General features: G+C 29.0%; 2 protein-coding genes across 2 annotated transcripts in view; one reads left to right on the forward strand and one right to left on the reverse strand.

Annotated features, from left to right (window-relative positions):
* Positions 1 to 2,782: 2,782 nt before the first annotated feature.
* On the reverse strand, positions 2,783 to 25,695 carry LOC107457101 (prostaglandin reductase 3). The gene is made up of 11 exons (XM_016075170.3): positions 25,572 to 25,695; positions 21,865 to 22,003; positions 16,989 to 17,076; positions 14,688 to 14,792; positions 13,263 to 13,361; positions 10,811 to 10,879; positions 9,299 to 9,373; positions 8,428 to 8,499; positions 6,988 to 7,155; positions 4,885 to 5,070; positions 2,783 to 2,955 (listed from the first exon to the last, which is right to left on the reverse strand). The coding sequence occupies exons 2-11, from the start codon at positions 21,993 to 21,995 to the stop codon at positions 2,905 to 2,907; spliced, it is 1,044 nt and encodes a 347-aa protein (XP_015930656.2). The 5' UTR covers positions 21,996 to 22,003; positions 25,572 to 25,695; the 3' UTR covers positions 2,783 to 2,904.
* LOC107437395 (uncharacterized) overlaps positions 18,513 to 26,159 on the forward strand; it is a 548,903-nt gene continuing 541,256 nt past the window's right edge. Inside the window, exon 1 of the mRNA XM_071181486.1 lies at positions 18,513 to 18,526. The gene's annotated coding sequence lies outside the window, so the exon portion shown is untranslated. The remainder of the gene's footprint in view (positions 18,527 to 26,159) is intronic.

Here is a 26,159-nt window from a genome sequence, read left to right on the forward strand (position 1 = left end):
ATATCGAGTATAAAAATCATATCTGAACATGTCTTGTTGCATGAATAAAGAACCAATTTTCTGGCTCAAAATCTATTTCAAAAAATTTTTCAAGGTGGGTAGATTTTTATGCTGTCATTTTCCTGGCTTCTTGAAATCATTAATAACAAAAACTACATAGATTTATCTGAGTTTTTTTTAAGAAATACTGTTGTTTTCTGCAGAATATAAACGTCTTCGGACAAAATATTAAAGTTATATGCTATAAAACGGCGAATTTGTCATTATCCTGGCTGTCATTTTCCTGGCTTATGAATGCCAGGACATTGAAGTGTTACCAGAAATTCTTTTTAACTGCTAATACTGTAAAGGGGGAAAGCAAGTATTAACCTAATACTAAAATTATGTATGATTGTAATATGCTTGGATGTAATCAAAGTTATTTATTTATTTAATGATTGAATATTATACACAATTTTATTCTGCACAGATCAGCAACAAAATTTTTTTTGTTTCTTTCTACAGTGGATAAAAAGAATTAATTTAAGCTATTTATGGTCCATCTAACATGAAGGCTTAAGTTGAGTTACTTACTATTAACTTAAAATGACTGTTTTTTAAACTTCTATGGTAATATGTCATTTTCCTGGCATTCAAGATTTGGTGAATTTCTATTTTATTTTTTTTGTCGAGCAAATGTCAATAAACTACACTGTTGTCTATAAGATATTAATAAGTGTAGCTAAAGAAGTATACAAAAAAATTTTAGATTGCTTTGAAGACTTTAAATTTGAAGAAATTTTTTTATTTCGAATTGTCATGTTTCGTGAGAATCACCCATATATATATATGTATATTAGTAATACATCAGTCAATCTGCTTTATTATGGTGATTGAAATGTATAAAGGAATATTATAGGTATAACCTCCCCTTGACAATTTACCTTCTTCTAGTAAATATAATACGGTTCACGGCTGGGAAGCTAAACAATAATATTATATTTTTTTCTGTCAGAGTTTATTTGCGATATTATTTGTCTCTGTCACATTGAGTGATTGAGTACGGACTTGTTTTTACCTTTGGCCTAATAGTCGCTTTTAAATCGCACGATATTAAACTATAAATACAACAAGCCAACCAGCTTCTCCCTCGTTCTATCTTGTTATAGTTTCCTATGTTTTAGGCTATACTTAGTACTCGTGTTTATTTTTGAAAGATAAATTGTTATAAGATTGAAAGTAACAATTAAAGTTTATGTCAGAAACTTCATGGAATTCAATGTAAGCTCATTTTGAAACAGTACTTATATAGATCATTTTATTGACTGACTTTAGCATTTTAGGATTTATAGTTATCTTTACATTTTAAAGACAATCTTGGAAAGTCTACGTATAAATAACAAAGTTTAGTATAAACAAGAATTAAGCAGAAAATAAACTACTTTACAAATGGATTTTCAAAGGTGCGAAATTTGAAATAAGATACCCATATAAAATAATTTATCCTAATTGCAACATTCCTTTAATATTTTGAATTTAATGAACTTTAGCAAAAGCATATGTAGCATTGAGGTTAAAAATTCAGATAAAATTCTAGTTTATGTAAGAAACCGGAGTTTAAACATGTTATTCATCTACCTAAACAATTTCAGTTTTGAATAGCAACATCCGTTTGTTATAAAATCCAGCTTCAAAGGTATCAGACAGATACGATATTTACTTGTAATGTAAGTTCGTAAAAATATGCTGCACAGTAACATAAGTATGTATGTACTGTTTTTATTGTACGATAGCTATAGCCGTGAAAGTTAAAGAAAGTTACTTCCTAATATTTCTATGGAAGCATTTCTCCTGACTATCTTAGGACAATTTTATGTTTTACGGATGTCTTGAACAGAGCCGATCAAATTTAGAAAGAAAAAAAATTATGGTCTCGCAAAAATTGCACGACCTTAAATTTAAAGCACATTGTTCTTTTATGAATAACAAAAATTTTCATTTTATTTTTATTTATGGATTTATTTATTTTCTTTACCGTCAAGCAATTATTGTATCAGCTGCAGGCGTAATTTGATATGGCATGATCTGGGCTTTTTTTCTTCATTTATATGAATTATGACGCTTTAAAATGACATCCAAAGGAATTAGTGACCTCTTTTCCCTTAATTTTTGTTAATATCGTTATTCGTTACTGCATCAGATTAATTTAAAGCACGGTTAAAAGTTCTGAAATAGTTTTTAACTGAAAGATTTGTCTTTTTAAAGTTAAATTTAATGAACTTAGTAGCATCTAGCTCTTACGCCAACTAACTGTACATTCAGCAAATTATATTCCACAGGAAAGACAGAGGCAAAAAATTAATCCTTTTTAAAATTCAAGATTCTGGCAAAATACGCATCTTTAAGAGTCTATGTTTTATTATTTATCTTGGATACATCAATAAATAATGAAAATAATGAGATTCCACGAATATTTGTAGAGTTTAAGAAATATTGAGTAAAATTATTTTCTTTCTCGATTTTACCTTTATTAACAACAAACTTACGTGATTGAAACCTATAAATCTAAAAAAGAAAATTTTTGCGACTATAATTTAGACAAATTATGAAAATAAACAGAACAATGTTTGAAAAATTTGACCACTGCCTTTTCAGTTAAGAATTTCAATATTTTAATTTTTCGATGAAACGAAAAAAAAGAACTGAATTTTATGACTGAGAGACGTTTAAATCTTTTATTCAATTTAAGTGATATAAATAATTAATACAACTCTAGTAATTCATAAAATAAAAAAACATCAAATAATTTTTAATACTTTAATCACAGTTGTCTCTCCTTATGAGATCATTTTTAACACAATTATATCACATATCTGAATTCTCTTGAATGATAATCTTGAAAAGTGACGTTCTGGTCTTCAGAGTTTAGGAAATTCTTGCAATGACTTTCCCAGAATTTTTAGCCGAGTGCAAATGCTGTAAGATGAAAAAATATTTTAATTAAACATGAAATATAGCTCCTTAAAAAAGAAGATTCAAGCGGGGAAGTAGAAGAAAGTTTAATGAGGATTGTTTATAAATTTACTAACAGTTCATAAATTTTTTATTGAGATAATTGTTTCTTGCATTCTCCATAGACATAAAAGTCACACATGATCTTTAATGCAGAAAGTGAATCCCTACCGTATAAAAAATTAAACAGTATTTACCTTAAAATACTTATTTATAATATTCAATCGTACTTGCTCTTAATATTATTCTAAGAATCACAGTGGCTCAAGGGATAAAGAATTCACCTCCAAAATGAGGGAGGACTGGCCGATACGAATTCTACTACAGGCCACAGTGTTGACGTAAAATATCGTCATTGGCAAACGCCTTATGAGTTTGAATCTCCTTGCCGTTGCGCAAACTATGGGAGGTTTTCGTGGTTTTCCTCTCAATGTAATGCAAATGCGGGTAGGTCCCATCAAAAAGTCTTTCCCGGAAGCCAGTTTGGATTCCAGTCCAGAATTCGTTTGTCTCCTGGGATAGGTTCAAAATGACGAGGCAACGGAGTTGACTCGTAAATTCGGAATCGGATCGGCTGTTCAACACCGGGGATAAAATTAATTAATATTATTATATAAATTTATTCAAAATCAGAGGATTTAAAGTGAAATGGTTTTTCTCATTTATTATTTTTTGCCATTAATGGCCATCAATTTTGCCATCATAATATTCCCATTAATGACCTTATTTTAAAGATATTCGCATAAATGACCTTATTATAAAGGTAGTAACTTGTACCATTTCACAATTACTAAAGAGTAATGAAATTGGATTAAGTTTGAAACAATTTTATTTTCAACGTATTCAATTTAAATGATGAATGCAAAATAAATTTTTAAAATTCTAGAGACTGAACTGTTCGCATAGCTGCTAAAATTGTTTTGACAAAAAGCATTCAATGCGTTATTATAGTCGAAAAATTAAAGTAGAAATTCCAAAATCGAGTCAATAGATGAATTTGTTATAGTAACAGAGCAGAATGAATATGTTTAAATTTAATTCCAATAGACTCGGAAAATAAATTCATGGAAATAAATGTTTTACATCTCATTCATTTCCTAATCTTTTTTTGCCATTTTTCTAGCTAAAAAAAATAATAAATAAATTAAAAGCTTATTTTGGCTTAGATTTGGTGGTATTTTGCTATTAACCTCAATCTGTTTTTGATTAATTTACATTATAAAATTAAGAAGTTGACATTGAAAATGAGTTATTTGAGTCATTATATATTGCTTTAAATATATTGCAAATATTTACAAGTAAATTGAAGGCATGTTTTCAATTTACTTGTAAATATTTGCAATATATTCAGATAAATTAAATACGTTCTATCCTCTCTTTATGACACTGAAAATATTGTATTTTTAAACCACTTGTGAAAATAAGATATCGATGTATTTTTACATCAGAAGAAAATATGATGAATTATTGCATTGCAATTTAAATATTTAGTTGTATATTGCGAGTACATAAATTTGTTATCGATTGATTTACATTATGAAATTTAGGAATGTACATTAAAAATGAGTTAATTGATAAAAAAAAATTAGTTTTTTCTTTGAAGCAAATCATTGAATAAATGAATATAATGTTCGCAGCTTAAGCATCATTATTTTTATACAAGTAAAGTTTTTATGTTCAAATCCTTAGATCTTGTTTTGAAAATAAAGCAACTATAGAATCCATTGTACGATTTTAGTAGTCATTGTAAAGACACCCATTCGTTTTGTTTTCTTCTCAAATCAAATTTTGTTTCTGTCACTTAACTTCACTTCAATGTCTACTCTACAATAATTAAACATCAATAAACGCATTTACTACAAATCAGAATAATTTAAAAGTGTATTTACTCACTTCTACTCCTCTTATTATTCCTTCCATTCCGAGAAATTCTCCATCAGCTGTTTTGGACCCTGTATCAATTACAATTCTTAACTTTCCACTCTGAAGGTGTTCGCTCAAATACTTATAGTAGGTCGGGAAACAATCCATGTAATGAGTCAAAAGAAAACCTTGAACAGCAGTTGACTTTGTCAGAAGCTGCAAGCAATAAAGTAATAAATATAAGAAATACATTTTATTGTAACTATCGTCATCACCAAATTATTGTAAATGAAGTTAATTTTTTCAAATTCTTAACAATTCTAATAGACTAATGAAGTATTTTAGAAATTAGCTTGAGTAGTTTATTCTTTACACCAGTGATCCCCATCTGTTTTATCGAACTGGTCAACGTTTCATAATTTTTCCGCGGCCTTCAGAGGAAGGGGCGGACGATGTTTATATTTTAGATGGTTTTGTTTTAATAACTTAAATGTTGGTCCCTGGTGAGGGTATAAACAACGTCTCTCAGCTTCTAGATAGCCTCTTGTCCAAAGAAATTCGCACAAATCTGAGAGAAATACTCCACAGAAAATAAAATGGAAGTAATTTAATGTTCCTTCACTTGCTGGGGTAGCTTCAGTGCTTGATTTATGAACTGATATCAGAAATCATGTCGGATTACTGCGAGCCAACTTTTTTCAGCTAGTCACCCTCGGGTATCAAGTACATGAAGAATTTCAGCATCTGCATTCTAATACTTCATGTAGAATTACTTTTTTCAATCAATATTCATCACATCATTACGGAAGTGGTCTAATTGGCCGGGTACTCCGCTGCGCATTTCAACTAGCTTCCGCATGAGCCAGTCCCTTTCGGAGGTCGGGGCTCATTTCTTTATACTATACTTTCACAATTAAAATACGGTTAAGCTTCAGACAACAAAGTCCATTTTAACGCCGGATGCAGTGCTATAGAACTGCAAAGCTTGAACTATGGAACCACTATTATTGGCATAACTATTTGACCCATTTATCATTGTTACTTTTATCTTCCAATGGTTTCACTTATCATAGAGCCCAATTTTTAACTAAAAGACTCCAACCGTTTATAAAGAGTCTTTTCTTGGTGGACAGACTTATATTCAGACTACAACTGCAAATTACGGGGGTAAAGTATCCATTTCAGTTAGATGTATTAAAATCTCATTTTGACACATGTTAGGCAACATAGTCAGTAACTGAGCTGATACCTTCTTTTCCAACTTCCACGTTGCACGGAACTTTAGTTACAGAATTGTCAGTTATGTAACAGAGTGAAAGAAGTCAATATTGATTTTCAAATTAAAGATAATTCAAGGTATATAATATATTAACACTGAAGTCTATTTGCTTAAAAATTTTCTAAAAATTTGCTGAGATAACTTAGTAAACTAAAATTTTCAAACTGTAATTTTTTTTTATTTTGGATTGTTTTTAATATATTAATATGAGTATTAATGCACTCCTTAATCCTACATTTCTCGGAAAAGAAAACGAATTAATATGCATAAGTGGACAAATGATTATATTTACAAGCACTAAAATACCTTAATTATTTAAAATGTGTACCTTGAGTATTCTTTTCACCTGTTCACAACATTCATTCATTCCCTTACATAACATTCCCTTACATAACATTCCCTTTAAAATCTACTTTAATTTTAAGATTATATTTCTAAAAGTTATGGAATATTTCCACCAGCAGAAAATTTTCATATAAAATTGTTGAAAGTATTTCTTTATAAAAAATTAAAATTGAAAAGAAAATCATCAAGGAAAAAGGAGAAAAAATAAAAACTGATGAACCCATGTCATTAGTAATATATCTTTAGATAAATTTTTAGATAACACTTAGAAAGTTTAATTGTAAAATTTTTCAATTGTAAAACTACGTTATAGTGAAATTACTTAATTGTAAAATTATTTAATTGCAAAATTGTTAGAAATTTAAATAAAAGTGTTTTCCAACAATATTAAAGTTTTTTGTTTTTATAGTCTCGTTGAGTAGAAGCAGTATTCTAAATGTAGAAATAAGAAACATTCCAAAGCTTTTTTTTGTTGTTAATTTGTTTAAAAAATATATAAAATGCATTACTTGAGCAGGCAATGTGGACAATTCAGCATTCCATTTCATTTGTTGATCTTCTGTTTTATAACCTGAAATTCCTCCAACAACAACCATTCTTCCTTTAATTGAGAGATGTTTCAGGCAAGTTTGGAAAACTTCTCCGCCTATTGTTTCCCAAACAACATTGACACCTTCCTGGAGAAAAATGTTAATATGTTACTTAATAGTCAACCAAAATTTTAAATAGTTAAGTTAGCTCTTTTGTTAAATATTCTAAAAATGGCATTTATAAAACACCGTTTGCTATCAATCCCTGTCTGCACTAATTCATCTTTACCTTCCACAATATTTATCCATTTAAAATCAACAGGAAATTAATTAAAAAAATCCCGACTGAAAATATTTTGTTCTATTTAATGAATTTTAAAAATATTTAAAAATTAAAAACTCAAAATAACAAAAAATTATTAAAATCTATATTTATATTATAGAATTTATATTTATTATTATAGAAAAACTGAATTCATAAGTTGTATATATTGAAATATTTGCTTAACGCAAATAAATTAGTAAGTAATTAATTAGATTTAACGTTTTTCTTCTGGACAGAGGCACTTTTGCTTTTAAATTCAACTACTTTTCTATTTTGAATATTACTTTTAAATTGAACCTAATAAAATATAGATAACAGTGTGAAGTGGACATTTGATATTTTCTCTCTTTGATATAATTAGAGAAAAAGAGTACTTATAAGTTATTACCATAAGACGAGTTTGATTGCTAGATGGAGCTTGAAAGAAAATCTAATGATATACTTCCCTTTCCTTGTATTCCCCAGGTAAAAAAACTGGTTTCGGTCTTTGTAACCTCTCTTTTTTCGTCAATTACTCATAAGATTTGATTTTCTTTTCATTTTCTTCTCTTTCCTGGTCTAAATATTTTTTTGAGACTTTTAATTAAGAAATTTTTTCAAGGTTTTTAAAAATTTTTATTTCAAACATTCATTAAGAAACAATCTGCTTGTAAATTTGGTAGAAATTGCTGATAATTATGGAGTTAAAGTATACACAAGAAAAAACTCTTTTATTACAAAAAGAATAACCCTGAATAATATTAAAACAATAACCTTGATTATTTCAGTAAAAATTGCTACAGTGTAACATTTCAAAAATTACTATTTTTTACTTCTAAAGTTTTTATTCAAACTTTTAGTAATTTAAGTTGAACCATTGGGTACTTAGCATCAAAAAAAACTTCAAAACTTTCAAACCTTCCTGGACTACTACAAAAAAAAGAAACCTTTCGATTTTATTACGTCATCATGTAATTTCGTTTGTGTTTGACCCAGTGTAATCACTATTAAACCTAGCGCTTTTTATATCCACATTCAATTGAATCTGTTATTTAAAATTAACACCCCATTTTTTAAAAAACAATCATTCAAGTGAGGACATAATTAATTTTTACCTTATATTCCTTGGTTAAAACTTCATCCAAATTTTCTGTTTTGTAGTTAATTACACGATCACAGCCAAGTTCCTTTTTAAAAAAAAGATTATTTTTACATATTATAAATGCAAATATTTTTAACAATTTTGGTTAAGTTATAATTTCAAAGGTCAAAAAGAAAATTCATTACTAGTTTGAAATCTTTTATTTTTAAAACAATCATATGAAAAAATGCATTACATAACTTTAATTATATTTTAGGAATGCTTAATTTCAAAAATGTTAATCTAGTCAAGATGGAGAGAGAATTTGCACTCAAAACTTTAATTCAACTTTCAATTAGTTAGATTACAATTAGACAAATAATATCTAATAATCTGCTATTTGTATTTCGATTAATGCTTTATTTTTTTTAAAAAAAAACTAAGAACATGAATATTACATTCCTTATCCCGAAAATATTTTATTTTTAAAGAAAATAAAAAAATTTTATCAGACTGGTTTTTGTACAGCGATTTGCAATCTGATTTGCTATTATTTTTTAACAAAAGAAAATTATCAGAAAAAGAAATTTTTTGTTATTATTACTTATCATTACGTTATGTATTTTATTATTTTTATTATTAAGTAGTTTATAGATAGCATAGAAGCATCATACCGTTTGTAAACTAAAGTATCTAGCTTCAAATTGAACAGTCTGGAGGAGGCAGACTAAGAAAGCCTTGCCCTGCTCTTCGCTGTAGTGTTGTTAAAGAAGAAGATCGAAGCATACCTTTACCTATGTTCTAACTATAAAACCGTCAATCTTTTAATGCTTAAATGATAGAGTGCAAAGTATAGAAAAATGTATTAACACAGTTTTACATAGATATTTTTATCATATAAATACCTTCAAAAGTTTTTCTTTTTCTGGTGTTGAACAAGTACCAATGACATGACATTCAGCCGCCTTTGCCCACTGAACCTAGAAAAGAAATTTTTCGATATTTATAAAGCAGCAAGAAAAATATTTGCATAGTGTAGCGCTATGCATCTTTGGCTGAATACGAGAAAACCAACGTCAAAAATTTTGGAAACTGAGTATTTAAACAATTTTAAAAAAATTATTGCATTAGTTACTGAAATTTTTACAGTATACTGTTAGAAATTTCAGAGCGTTTAGAATAGTAAGATCATTCTGATTTGCTTCAACCATACTTTGATAAGTTGTACTATATTAAAACAGTTTATAAGCTTGATTACTTGATACTGTACTAACTTAAACAGAAATATGGCACTCTAATTACAAGCAAAAGTACATTTTATTATTTTTAATGATAAAAAAGTCTAATAATTACTAAAATAAATCTGTTATATTATCGGAATTATATTTGTTTAAAATGTTAAGTCTGAAAAGTCGTTTGAATTTTTTTTCATTCATATTCAAAAATGTATCATGATTTTGAAAATTGAGGAAATTTCAATTATAAATCTATGTTTCTCTTAGATCTAAATGACCGCAAATAAATGGAAATTAGAAAATTACTGCTTAGAAGATTTTAGTTCTAACGCAGAAAAAGACACCAGTGTTTCCTGCTGTATTTCATAACCATAAAATATTAAAATGCTAAATATAGTATTTTTCAGTTATTTTGACCTAAATTAATACAAAATAATGAAAAAAAGTATGAAAAATATGTTTAATACAAATAATGCATCAAAGACATGAAAGTTACAGCAAATTTGTATCCTATTATTGTCTAAAATGACGATGATATAGTTCAACTTTTAACGGCTTTTTTTTAAGACTTTAATAAAATGTGATAAATGAAATCGATTTTTAATTTCAGTTTTGCAAAATGTAATTCATCTGATCTTTTTAATAAGAATTATAATCGTTTTATCTGACTTAACATTTAATAAAGTATACAAAGGCCATGCTCAAATACAAATTTCCATAATTTATTTTAAAACAGAAATATTTATACAATATTCAGAGAAACTCAAATGGCTTAGCAAACACAACTATCAATTTTAAAAGTAAACATAAAAAATTGCAGCAGAATTGCTGCTGCCATATTTTGCATTACAAATTAGTTATTTTGATCTGAACTAATCGATCATCTTATAGAAAATCAACTAGCTAAATATTAAAGAGAAAAAAAAATGTGACCTTGTGGAATGCCACAAATTGTATATTCATCTGTGGCGTGAACAAAGTATAAAAGTTCATTCTTTTTTAAACTAACAATCGATTTTATTGTTAAGTTAATCTAAGAGACGATGTTTGAAAACTGCTCAAACTGTTAGCAATAAACATAACAAATATTTATACAGTTGTAAAATTTCCACAAACAAAAATTATCGATAAATGTTTAAAATTTTGTTTAAAGTTTATACAGAGACAAAAAAAATGGCTTACGGCTATATGGCCAGTACCTCCTGCTGCAGCCGTGATTAATACTGTCTCTCCAGCCACGATGCGACCACACTATAATAAAATAAAGTAAAACATTCATTTAGTAGGAACTGTGCCAAGTAAATACTGCAAGCAAGTGTCGTTTGAATAAAATAATTTATTTTCGGCTATTTTACATATAAAATACACATATTATAATTCTTCATCATTTGATCAAAAGTACACTTTAAAACTTTTAAAAAATCTTGGGAAAAAATCTCCGACTCTACTTTAGAAAATAAGAGTTAAGATGATTTTACTCTTTCCTTTTTCGTGAGATGATAGATTTCTTCAGGAACTTGGTAAAATAGTGGATTTTTTCCATAATTATAATAGATAATTGTATTTCCAGAAATTTTTAATACACTTTTTCAAGATTCATTTATGTAGTTCATTTAATTTTTTTACTTATTTATGATTGAAGGTAATGTTGATAATTTATTTAGAACTAAGCATCTTAAGGGTCATGCCCGGATTTCCCGTCCGATTGGCAGAAATATCCATATAAAGGGACATATTAATCTATTTTGTAAATCCTGTAATATTATCAAAAGTAATATAATAAGGCATAGATCCTTTTGCCTTTCCGCGGAAGCCCCCCTCCTGGTGATTCTTAGCTAATCTTGGATTCAGCTTATTGCTCATAAGAATCAACTTATCTTCTAGCATCAACCTATCCTCCAAAATTAATTTATTCTCTAGAAACGGACATCTTCCAGCCTCTAATTATCTTTGCATATCATCTTTATATGTCTTCAAAATTCAAACTATCTTACTAAGAGTTCTGATTAAATTTTATTAGTTACCTTGTTTTTGTTATTATTTCGAAAGTGCGTGCATTTTGTTTCCTGGTACCAATAATAGCATAACTTCATGTAAGTAGCAATACTAAAAATTTATTCACATTTGTTTCCTCTGTTTTGAAAACAAATGCATTTAAACAAGTCAATATCGGTTACAATTATACACTACCTACCAATAAGTATTTGGACATCTATGCAAATGACTATAGTTCCTGAGATACGTCACGCCCTCCGCCGGTATATATCGTGTAAGAAACAATATGGGCATTAGTCCCATGCAAGATGCCTACTGCACTATTTTTGATGACAATGTGCTTCCTATGTTGTGGCAGTTTTACGGGGTGGATTCCTGTTACTTCCAGGACGACAATGCCAGCTGTCCTATTGCGAGGGTCACCAAGGCTTGGTATGGTGCCAATGGGGTTAATAGAATGAACTGGCTTGCCCAGAGTCCAGGCCTGAACCCTATCGAGAACCTCTGGGGCGAGTTGAATCACCGAATTAAGGTGTACTACCAGTCCAAAGTCGGTGAACAAACTTACATATCTTCTCCAAGCCGATTGGAAGAAAATACCACTATCCGTCACACAAGGACTTGTGGAAAGTATGCCCAGGTGGATTCACGCTGTAATTGCCTCTCGTGGAGGCTTTACCAATTATTGATTATGAATAAAGTTTGTTTTTCTTTTCAATCACACGTGTTCAAATACTTATTGGTAGATAGTGATTTTCTCTAAATCTCTTAGTTCCTGTGGTTAAAAGCATAAACTCTGAGATATTTTTCGACATTCTCGGCGGCAATGCTGCTCTCAATTCTATGACAATATTTCAAGGAAAACCCATTTCTCTACCTGAAAGATTACTTCTCCATTCACACGTCGAGACTAGCGCAGCCATGCTTTGGCAAAATGGGTGTTCAAAGCCTGGCCTGGTCTTCTCAAATCTCTAATCTCAGTTTCGTAGAATACATTTAGAACAAACTATAACGTAGATAAATATCCAGCCGAATTGGCCATCCTCACTTTCAGTATACATTACAGCTGTGCTCACCTGTCAAAAAATTGTGTAAAATCTCCCTAGACATGATTAGACTGTTATCGATTGGAACAACATTATTCTATGCATCAGAAGTCTCTGAGTCCATACCACGTCCCGCAGTGGACTGATTGTTAAGACACAGTTCCCAGCAGATCACCGAAGTCAAGCATCACTGGCTGCGGTCAGTGTGCGGGTGGGTGACCACTTGGATCAGTATGCATAGGGACCGAGGGTGTGCGGTATTGGTCCTCGTTAAACTGTTCTATCGTAAAGTGCTAGACTTCACGTGCAGGTCGTTGAGCTACAGAAGTGGGGGTGTAATCCCCTCTGCAGAGGATCAAAATTGTGATGGCTTATCTTCGGATCATCCTCAGGGATGTTTCCCAGACCGTCGCCAATAGCCCATTGTGCAGCTCTAGTGCGACGTAAATTAACTGCAGCAACTGAGTCCATACCACTGGGTGTTCGGATGCATTTTGTCAGATAGTGCGAAACAAAATAAAATATGTGTTATCTTTTTTCTATGACCTGCTCATGAAACTTAAACTGAAGGTGTGAAAAAATTAAGGACTTACTTTATCTAAACTTATTGAAGCTGTCAGACCACTCACGAGGAGTGCTATATATTCTGGTTTTGTATCAGGTACGGGAAAAGTGCCCATGGCTGGCACACACTGAAATATCAGAATGAAAATTAATCATGGGTAAACTATATATGAGTAACTATTGCCTAGTCTTGAAGAACACAGTTTAACAAACAGGTTTAAAAATTTTGTTTAAATATTTTATAAAACCATTCTGTTTCTTCCGAAATTACCGATGGTTTTGATGTTTTCTTTGCAACTGAAATCACTATGAAATTTTAATTGCAATTTTTAGATTTTTCATGCATTTGATTGAAAATGTTATGTTAAAAATGAACGTTTAGTTTTTAAATAAGAGTCTTTTTTATTTTTAAAAACTTGTTGTGCATATAAACACTCACTTTTTAGAAGACTCACTTCATGATGAATTTTTTCTCACTTTAATGCAATGCTTTGTGTAAGCAACTGACTGACAGTTTAAGCTGCTGAAGTCTTTTTTTAAGAAATGCAAAAAAAATCAAACTATTCCTCTAAGTTCTTGTCTATAAACATACAATATGTATAAAATGTATGGAGATTACCAAATTTCTTGAGAAAAACACTTCGGATCAAGAATCTTAAAATACAAATATTTTATATGTTTATATTCAATGATACCAAACAGCACCTTCTATTCTAATCACATTCCTTGAGAGTTGTAAAGAACTTAAAAATGCTTTATTTTTTTAATGAAGATTTATATTTTACAGAAAGAATTAACTCAATTTGACTCACATGTTTTCACATTTTGGTTCACAATTCACATTACAGGACAAAAAAATAGAGATATCTCGAGAAATAAATATCAGATCGAGAAAATAGATTATTTGGTATATTTGAAACCTATATAATAATATCACCAAACTTAACGCCTGTCTCTGACAATAACTAATGATAAGGGGACTGCTTGGGCTTTGCCTAGTTTTGGGAATAGTGTCGAGTTTAGTGTCATTAAATTAGTTTGGTGTCATTGATAAGTTGGCGCCAATAATGTAACTTCTGAAAATACTTCACAGGCATATTTTTATTTATTTATTTTTATTTTGATCCAATGAGTATTTTCCGAAATATTTTACTCCATTTCCGCATCCTATATAATCGTCTATAACCACATAGAGTTTTTTTTTCCGAACAGAATAACCTTTTCATGCTTTTACTTAATATTGCATTTTTGAATATTAACTACGTGAATATGACACTGACAGATAAATAATTTACAAATAATAATTAGGTAAAAATAATTATAGAAATATAAAAAAAATTAACTTAACTCAAGGTACTTTTTATACACTCGAATAAATATCGTTTCAAAATTTTAATGAGTAATTTAAATTAAGAATTTTTTTGAGTTTTAATAAGCAAATAAAATCTATTTACAGAATACTCAGCGTAAGAATTTGAATTTCCATTTATATAAGCTACAGTTTGTCCGACTTTTAAGTGTTCCACACCTTCACCAACTTCTGCTACTTCTCCAATCCCCTAAAAATAGAACAAACATTAAAATAAAAAAAGAAACATTTACAGATAAATTAAAAGCAGTATTTACAACTATAAATTCAAAAGACAAAACTTAATATTCCAATATAAATAGAAATAAAAAGTGTTTTTCGTTAATTTTGCGGAATTTTTTAAATAAATTTCGATGAAATTTTAATAAGTATCTTGGAATGCACAGGGTGCCAAAAATAAACGGACAACTCTGAATAACTTTTGGTCGAATGATCGAATTTTCACATTCTTGGATCCAATCTTAATGGTTCGAGGGGGTGACCTCAAATATGGTAATTAATTAAAGCTGACGATATTGTAAGTTACGAAATCAGACACAAAAACGTACTTTCTATGAATAAGCATACCTTTTTCTCAACGCATTCGGATTTCTGACACCAAATTATAGGTCGCATTCTGGGAAATATGGTCCCAATAGTTTGGTCAGGAGAGGGGTCAAAAGTCTGGACCCTTTAATGTTAATTTTACTTTTTGAGTACTTCACTATATCTCGGGAACTTTTTAAGTGAATTGAAAAATTTTTACTAACAATTATAAAATTCGTTTGTCAAAAGATAATTCCATGCAAAAAATGATTTTTTTTAAAAATATTTATTATTATTTATTAAATAATAATTGGTAAAATTTTAAATTGCATGATATGCAACTTTTTGCATCATTTTAAGGTACGTAATTTGAAATAACAAATTACAAAATTCGAGTGAAATCGGTCGAAGAGCTCCTGAGGAATCGAATTTTAAATACATGACTTCCTTAAATTTGATTTTTCAGGAACTGTTCGACCGTTTCGCTCAAATTTCGAATAATTGTTATTATCTGTATTGTATATATTTTTATAATTGTGTGCAAGAATATTTCAATTCGCTTAAAAAGTTGTTGATATATAGCGAAATACGCAAAAATCAAATTAGCATAAGGGAATCCAAACTTTGAATCCCTCACCTGACCAAACCATTGGGACCATATTTCCCAGAATGCTGCTACCCCTCATATTTTGGGCTTAGAAATCTGAATCTGTTGGAAAGAAATGTATGTTTATTCAGAGAAATTAAGTTTTTGTGTCTGATTTCGTAGCTTGAAATATCGTTTGCACTAATTAATTAGCATATTTGAAGTCACCCCTTGAACCATTAAGATTGGTTCCCAGAACGTGAAGATCCAATCAATAGATAACAAGTTATTCGGGGTAGTAAATTTTTTTCGCAGTGTACAATTGAAAGCATACTTTATCAAGTACTAAAGTATCAAATGGAGTGGAAAAAAATTCTCGCATCTCCGTTTATTCCATTTATCTGTTCCATGACATGCTATGATAATAAAAGCAGGACTAGATCTACCCCAAAACCCCAATCCGAACAATCCAAGATTGTTCCTACGAGTGCTAAGAGATTTTACTATCTCTAAAATGCATGATGAAAATAATCAAAATTTTGATTTCTGAAATTACGAAAAAACAAACACACAAGTTATTTATGCATTTTAAACACAGCAGACACATTACAGGAATGAAATATTTTAAAATTATTTCTCAAATAATCATGCCTTCGCAGCATTTTGGATGTAACGTCATTTAGTGTATTAAATGTAATTTTATAAGGAACAAATATTTCAAATTCAAAACTTATTAACTTATATTTTCCTTACTTATAGCATAAAACTGAAAAGAGTTAACTTAGTAACTTTTAAGCTATTTAATCTTTAAATCTATAAGTTGTTTAAGGTTAAGAGCGAAATTTTATGAGCAATGGTCTTACAATCTGGTGTTTATAAAACTACATATTCACAACTTTCATCTCGACATTTTTAAATAAGAGTAACGTAACCAGAACTGTTTAATCAGGTATAGTTTCCTAATTACAACCCTAAGTTTATAGTCTATTAAATATTATATTTGATAGTTTAATGCATATTCGCATTTATGATGCAAGAAAAAAAAATTTTAACTTATTTTTATCACTATTTTAAAAATAAAAGTTTATTTCAGGAAATGTTTTAAAAAATATTTAAGACGAGCTGTCATTCTATTAATTATTAATTTAATTCACATTAAAATTTTCAATATGCATCAAATCTTAGCGTATTCTCTTTTCCTATTTACACTCTGGCTTTCTTGACAAAATAAATAAATAAAAAATGAAAGGCAAAACAAATGGGACATATAATTACCTCAAGGCCTACTCCAAATGGTACTTTTCCGGACACAAAATATCTTCCTTTAGTCATGTTAACGTCAGTTGCATTAATTCCAACATATCTAAAAAGCAAAAAATTAAATAAATAGAGCGGATACATTAACTAATAATTTCGTTCATATTTAAAGAGGAACGCTGGAGCAATAGGAGATCAAACATAGATGTTCTAAATGCGCATATATTGATGCTGAATTCAAAATTGTCTCATAACAACAAAATAATAAATAAATTAATCTAAGTAATTAAATATAAAAGAAATTATTTTTTTATTTAGATATTTAGATATTTATCTACAGTATCTGAACAAAATAAAGAAAGAAATGTTTAAAACATGAAAGAAACCGTAGTTTCTGTTCTTTTAGAAGTAAATTTTGAAAGTTAACATATGCCATTCTGTTATCCAAAAAGAGCAACACACTTGAATTCTAATATACTTAAAGACAATTTTGAACTTATTAATTTTACTAAATAATAAAACTAATAATAAAATGTAAAGAACTAAATAATGAAATGTAAAGAATCGACTTACAGATATTTAATTGCAATTCTAGAGCAATTTCGAATTTTTGTAAGTTTTTTCAATACTATTAATTCATTTTTGCAGAATATGTTAAATTGTTTTAAAATAAACAAAATTTTTAATATAAATATTCAAATTAAAATTTAAATGAAGTAAAAAGAAAATTCTATTAAAATCCCACATGCTACTTCAGAGAAAAGGGTAACTTAAATTACCAAAATTTATATGAATGTCGTTGAAAGCAGAGATGAGAGGCGATTGTTAGAAATACCTACAAATTACATTAGGCATCATATTAGTTCCGTTATATTGACTCCGTTATATAGTATTCCGTTATATTGGTTAGCATATATTATATTGGTTCCGCTGTTTTCAGTCCTGCTTACCACTGTAGCGAATCGTTAGATTTCGAGCTTAAACACTGTGCATGGCTTTTTTTCTTTAAATTTCATGAAGGGCAAAACATTTGTTTTAAGGGCGGTCATAACGAAACACCTTGACTACAGCGATTAAGGAAAACATTATTCCTTATTCACTTTTAACGCAACATAATTTTAATAGCTCTCAAATTTAAAAGTCAAAGCAATTGTTTTAAAATTATCTATTTAAATTTGATAGGCAATTATATCGCAGAATCGGTTTCTTCTAAGCGCTTTAAGTGGAGATTATGGCTAACTACAGACATAAAATAAATAAACGTAACATAAAACTATTCTTTTAATTAACTTCATGTTGCACATGATGCAGTTCTTATACAATCTAGGTTTCTAGAATAAAAATGATTTAGAGTGTTGAAAATATTCAAACAGCGCTAAATGTGCTGTTAATGTTAGTATTTTGTAGAATTATTTGAAAATCATTCAAAATAATGTTAGAAAAAGTTATAGACTTTGCATGCCCTGTTTTAGTTTAAGGAAATGAAACTAAGTGAGTTTTTTTTTTAAAAAGTATTTTTAAAACATGTTATGATACGTGAATTTCGAATTTTAATAATCACTTTTAAAGCTATTTCAGTCCATTTCATAGTTAAACCAAGTGACTTTTAGATTGTGTTTGCTGGAGTTATTCTCGGTTTTCCAATTGTTTCGTAAAAATCCCAATTTTTTAATTCGATATTATAACGACTCGCGACTTTCGAATTCTGCAAATAGTAATCACTTTTGCCATGTTTCATTTGTGCAAATTTTATCTGAAATCTAAGTGATTTTTTTATTGCTTGTTTTCGACATTACGCATTTCCACATGGTTTAGAAAATAGCCATATTTTTAATATTTATTAATTAATACGACACTCAAATCGTGCATTCAAATGTATGCGCTTTATTTGTGCTAATTTCATTATAAATCTAAGATTTTTTTTATTGTTCTTTCAACAGTTATTGATAAGTTTTTCCACGTGGTTTTGAAAATCATAATATTTTTAATACAGTATTAAAATGACATGCGATATTTGAATCAGGCATGTTAATCATTGATTTCGGTGTGCTTTATTTCTGCTGATTTCATTGTTTTTTCATGTTATTTTACAATCCTTTTTTCATGTTTTGATTTTTTAACACAACAATATTATTACAAAATGCGAAATTCGACGGTGAGAATTAAACTGTTTACTATATTTTTGAGTTTTTTTTTCTTCTAATTTTTGGTAACTTAAAAAATAATTTTAAAAAAAAAACAATTTCAATATTTAACATTCATAAAATCTCTTATAATTCGCTAAATATCAATTGCCTAAGGATAAAAATATATTGAACTTTATCCCAACTGAATGTTGAATCTTATTTTGAGCTATAATGCTTTGCTGCATTTTAAAACATTTTGGACCCCTTATGATTTCTTTAATTAAAATATTTAATTTACAGTTATGTTGCTCAATAAAATATTTTTCTTTTTTTAATTTTTTACCTTTATTTATGAACATTACCGTTGATTTAGTTTAAAATACACTTTTGTGTTGCGTGATGTAATTAAAAGCCATCACGATGTAATTAAAGTAATAAAACGATGTAATTAAAAACACCTTTATTTATGAACATTACCGTTGATTTAGTTTAAAATACACTTTTGTGTTACGCGATGTGATTAAAAGCCATCGCGATGTAATTAAAGTAATAAAACGATGTAATTATAAACACCTTTATTTATGAGCATTACCGTTGATTTAGTTTAAAATACACTTTTGTGTTACACGATGTAATTAAAAGCCATCGCGATGTAATTAAAGTAATAAAACGATGTAATTATAAGCACCTTTACTTATGAGCATTACCGTTGATTTAGCACTTTTGTGTTACGCGATGTAATTAAAAGCCATCGCGATGTAATTAAAGTAATAAAACGATGTAATTATAAACACCTTTATTTATGAGCACTACCGTTGATTTAGTTTAAAATACACTTTTGTGTTACGCGATGTAATTAAAAGCCATCGCGATGTAATTAAAGTAATAAAACGATGTAATTAAAAACACCTTTATTTATGAGCATTACCGTTGATTTAGTTTAAAATACACTTTTGTGCTACGCGATGTAATTAAAAGCCATCGCGATGTAATTAAAGTAATAAAACGGTGTAATTAAAAGCACCTTTATTTATGAACATTACAGTTGATTTAGTTTAAAATACACTTTTGTGTTACGCGATGTAATTAAAAGCCGTCACTTTCTCCCAATCTTTTTTTTTTTTTAGATAAAAAGAAAATATTTTTATTTTGAAGAGTATCAGTTAGGTTTTTTCAGTTTTTATTGTTAAAAAGAATTTAATACAAGTATATACCAAGTTGACTGATAAAAAGAAGAAAAAAAGAATTAATTAAAAAAATTCAGATAATAAAATAAAAATTATAATTATTTAAAAGAATTCAATTTAATGCAAATGAATGACTAAGTTGACTGATGAAAGGAACTGTATCTAAAACACTTATGTTTACATTAAAATTATCATGATTGCCGTCAAAATATCTAAATACTTAGGCACGTAACCCTTCATTTAAAAAGATTGTATACCCTACTGTATATATTTCAATAAAAGTATTTTTATATTTTACGGGATATTTCTCAATTCACTTTATAAATAAAGATAATCCTTAACAAAACATTGAATATAATTGTTTTACGATAGTGAGTTGTTTCCTTTTATTATTAAGATAAATTTCATTTCAATGTTTTTACTCAGTAAGTGTATACAATGTTCCAATGTATTACTTTTTGCAAATTCCACCTTATCATCGCTATTATTAACTCTTTATTAATTCATATTAAAATTATTTAAATTAAAATCCATTAATTAATATAAATTTAAATGATTGATTATAAATTCCCGAATGTCTCCTTACGGTGTTCTTATCTCCTATTATAATTGTAAAAAAATTGTGTTGTGTCTAAGTCTATGTCCCGCAGTGGACTGATCGTTAAGACACGGTTCCCAGCAGATCACCGAAGTCAAGCATCACTGGCTGCGGTCAGTGTGAGGGTGGGTGACCACTTGGATCAGTCTGTGTAGTGACCGGTATTGGTCCTCGTTAAACTGTGCTACAGTAAAGTGCTCGACTTCGCGTGCAGGTAGTTGGGTTACCGAAGCGGGGGTGCCATCCCCTCTGCAGAGGATCAAAATTGTGATGGCATGTCTTCGGATCATCCTCAGGGATGTTTCCCAGACCGTCGCCAATAGCCCATTGTGCAGCTCTAGTGCGACGTAAATGAACTACAATAACAACAACTTAAGTCTATGTAAGCCACTGATTCTGACGTTGGAGTTTTCTTAAGAACTTCGATATGCCTCAACCACATTCATTTAGTAAATTTTCCGGTTTTAAAGCTTAGGGAGAATGGATCATTCACCATAGTTTTCATATCAATCTGTTGAAGACTTTATGTTCCCGAAAAACTGAAAAAATTTGCTTAGAGAACAAAGTTTACGGATGACGAAGATATTACGAACATCAACTTGAGCTTGTCGAAAGAGGACTTTAAAAGTTATTTAAATAAAATGGATGCGTAATTCACATATTTTCAGAAGATATTAGATTGGTCCTGAAAATTCATAGTCATTCTAAATTTTTATACTCAGCATGGATATTAATAAAAGATTAAGCCAACAATTATAACCATCATTAAAATTATTCTAATTTTTAAAATTGTTGCATAAAATAATAGTATTAGCTTCAAGATGGCCTTCTATATAGCTGATAAAATTGTTTCTATTTAGAGTATTTATAAAAATCTTTTTTTTGAATCTAAATGTCATTGAATAGTCGTGTTTGTCAAGTAAGGGATCTTTTTTTTTCTTGAAAATTTTTCAGTGTAATTCTTTTTTATCAATGACACTTACTTATTTTTTATGCACACTTCACCTTTCTTCGGCTTGCACACGTCTGCTGTTTCGGTTTTAACAGCTTCTCTGAAGTTAGATGTCAATTTGTGCACCATAAGCCTCTTGTGAGTTTTTGGTACTGAAGCCATATTTGTAGCTAGAAAATTCAAATTATATTAAGTCAATGCTAACTCTATGTCACTAATTAACAGAATTTTCTAATATTTCTAAATTACACGAATGTGATTCATTAGGGTGGGTCCTAGAATAACCTACCCCATGGCGATTTTTTGATACCGCGCCAAACTAGGCTTCTGCAAGATATTTCGAGGAGATAGGGTAAACCAATCAGCGAAGGAACATTTCATATATATTGAATAAAATAAGAATTTGAAAGTTTTTCTTTAGATTGATTGGTAACAATAGCTTACTGCCAAACAATAGGAAGTCATCTAGCAATGTTTTGGGTTACCTGGTCAAATAGACTTCTCAGTAAATTTTTTTGAATTTGTTATTATCTCTGCAACATCTTGTTTCTTTGAAAAAATTATAAGGTGAGTGTTTGTATTCATATGCTTGAAGTGGATTGCACGTAATAGTTTTATTTTTCTCACTGTGTGAAAAGGAGAATTCAAAATATAGTTATTGAAGCTACGTTTTATTTTTTTAAAGCATCATAGCATAATAAAGTACTGAGATAAGGGGGGTGTTTATTCACTGGATCACTAAACGATGAAAAACCAGTGAATGAACAGGTGTTCCTTTACTGGGTTTTTTTTAAGTTAATGAAAATAAAAGATAAACTTTAATTTTCTTGTTCCTTTAGTGATGTTCCGCATCAAAAGTATGTTAAAAATACGAAAAACAGTTTCTAACCAGTGAGGGAACAGGCATGTTCCTTTACTGGGCATAGATTTTCCAGTGAATGAACAGTATGTGCTAATATGTTGACACTTTAATTTTTAATTCATGATTACAAAAAAAAATTTAACTTTATCCAAGTATTTATATGTTATAATTTCAATAATAGGCTTGTTTTTAAATATTTGAATGGCTTACAAATTCATAAAGAACATTAAAAAATAACCAAAATAAAGTGTCCTTTACTCAGTGTTCATTCACTGGTAAGAGCTGTTCCTTCACTTGGTCTTCTTATTACTTGTTATTTGAACCACCAAAACTTTAAAACAATATTATGTAAGTTCTCTACAATTTTTTTACGTAATTTGTAATTAGTAACAAAAATGTTGACACTATCATTTAAGTAAAACTTCGAATTTTGAAATTAATATGATTTTTTAAAAGGCAAGCGAAGCTTAAGTGTTCCTTCACTGGTTAGTTTACCCTATGTCAACCAATACTTTTTGCCTAAACTTTTCGGAGTCCGGTCCAAAATTTTTAAACCTGATTGGTTAAGTGACATGTATACCACACCAATGTAGGATTTCGTTAGAAAAAAGGAAAACTCCGTTTATGATCTCTTATTGAGTTACCTTTATTTCATCTTTTAAATTCTTTTTTGTGCGGTACCGGTTGAAAATGGCGAGCGAATAGACGAGTGAATTTTCAACTTTATTGAATGCAAGAGGCAAGAGAGCAATGATTGAATGGCGTATGGATCAAAATTGAATTTCGAAAACGTATGAATGCCCAAAATGTGGAGACTTTGATAAAGCGAAAGGATACGGTGGATGGTTTTGAATGGAGATGTCGAAAGCTTGGATTGAGCGAAGTTGCGCATGATTTTTGCCGGAGTGTCGAAAGATGAGCCATAAGAGTAAAGGTAAGTTATTTTATTAAAAATATTTTAATATTTTTTAATAATTTAAAGTGTTTTTTAATAAAAGAAACAACGTTGATCCAAGTAATAATCGCTAACTTGGCGAAATTTCAAAAAGTCGCCAAGGATTGGGCTATTTTAGGATTTTTCCGATTCATTGTTGTTGAAAAAATTAATAAAATGAAAACATAAAAAATTGTTGGAATATGTTTGGAAATTTGAATAGAATGGTAAATTATATATAAAGAAAGCATTTATAAAGTTAACTCCTTTATAAAGTTTTAAGTACAAAAAATAACAAGTACATTATTGCTCATCGTGAAGGTGAAAATATACATTCAATTTAGCCAATCGTGTACGAATAGCTAATGATAAAGGAACTGATAATAGCAATTTCCTGGAAACTTAATGGAAAAAAAATTGTTATGAGTTACTACGTTATACATTTTAATGATAAAGAAATATTTTAACATATCCTTTCTTTTCTCTCAAAGACCTTGAAATTAAACAAACAATGCTTCAAGATTAGGTTTCGCTTTTACTTTTGTATTTTTATAGACATTATTGTTTTTAATAATAATAAAAAGTAGTCTTTTATTCGTTTTTTTTCCTTTCCCTTCTAATCTAACGTTAGAAGTCAGTTAGAATTTTTTCCATTAAAGAAGTATTATCAAAAATGTTATATGTATAGTCAAATTTGTTGTTTTAAATGTATATTTTTATTTCCTACAAATTATAAAAGAAATAATTTTCTAAAGCCGCTGTCTAACCTTTTCTGATTATAGTTGGGGCATTTTCATTGGACAGAAAAAAATCACTCATAAACAATAACGATCCAGATACTTTTGGCTGTCACCATAAAATTATTAAAACATTTTACTGTTTTCACCCTTAAAATATTTATTTATACCGTACTTAACGATAATGCTTATTTATAATCCTTTCTGAATATTACGCTCTGTATGAATAAATAATCCCCCCAAATAAACTAAAACGGAAAGATAAAATTGTCAATAATATACTTTTTCCATTGACAAATATCACATTTTCAAATTTAGTTATTATTCAAAATTAAAATCCTAATCTGAGTCATATTATAAAGTAATTATATTACAGTACCTTATTGCGCAATAATTTATGATAAACCTATTTAACTACCATTTCATAATTATTTAACAAAAACTGGTTACATTTTCTTTTTGATAGGTTATATTTATTTCTTAACGAATGTTTGTAAATTTCTGTTCAATCAAGGAATGCAATTAAAATAATGACTAAAAAGTAAATATTTGAAATTTTAAACATTATAAGGAATTAACTTCTCACAATACTTCGTTAATTTGTTTCGTTGAGAAAAAAAACTCCTAACAGGGTTTTATAAAAGTAAAGTGTCGACACAACAGCTAGTTGCCGATCGAAGGGTTTTTGATCATCTGCTCAAAAAACAAAAAATTATTGAAAAGCAATAGTTACAGAAGTTGAGTGAAACCACCTAGTTTTATCGTCAAAAAATATATATATATTTAAGACCAAAGCTAAAAACATAATCAAAATAAAAATTATAACACCATTTGAATCCATGGTACTTTAAAACGATTTATTTCCTAAATGTTCGGATTATTTTTTACAAATTTATCAAATAAATTTTTAAAATTTCTTTAGTAGCAAAAATAACAAAGAATGCGAGTAATAGCGCTCAAAAAGGCTGTTTTATAATAAACCGGTATTTATCATAAGAATAATTTACACGTAAAACAAAAAAGACCCTCAGTAGGTTTAAATCAACTCCATAGCATCTTACAACCTAAATTTTAATATTTTAGAAAAGAAAAATAATATATTAATTGGCTCAAAGAATGAAGTATCATTTAAATAATTTGACAAAGCATCACACAAATATTTAATTTCTATAGCATAAAAAATATTCAAGCATACGAATGTTTACCTTGTTGTGTCAATATCAACGCTGGGAGACAGACTCAGTAAAAGTTGCAGACTCACTGGAGTGAAAAGCACGCCTCCGATCACGTGTTATGTGTGATAAAGAGAGGATAAATGGAGTTTCCTTGTTATATAACATAGTGACTTTTTTTCTTTGAATAAATAATGACCTAGCACTAAAACAGTGACGTAACTCTCTACATTAAAAAATAACGCCTCTGTTTCGGATACTCAGCGTAACGTTACATTTAGTTTTGTTGAGGGAAATATATATATATATATATATATATAAACTGCTGTTTGTAGAAAATGCAACACCATGAAGGAATCATCAGAATCAAATGAAATTCGCAGCAAATGTCAATTATAGGATATTATGCAAATTAATAAAGTTTCAGAGCCATCGCGCGTGCGTGGCGCGCGCAGCGCCCTCTGAATTGATGCTGAAAGCGTATAAATAAAGTGCTGTAGCGGGACGTTGAAAATAGTCTATGATTATTTGTTAGTGGCAAACGTTTAGTGAGACCTGAGTATGCCTCCACGACGGAAGAATAAGAAATTCAAGCAACTTACGGAGTTTGAACGAGGGAGG

The sequence above is a fragment of the Parasteatoda tepidariorum genome, chromosome 5 (genome assembly GCF_043381705.1).
Source record: "Parasteatoda tepidariorum isolate YZ-2023 chromosome 5, CAS_Ptep_4.0, whole genome shotgun sequence".
In the NCBI taxonomy this organism is placed as follows: domain Eukaryota; kingdom Metazoa; phylum Arthropoda; class Arachnida; order Araneae; family Theridiidae; genus Parasteatoda; species Parasteatoda tepidariorum.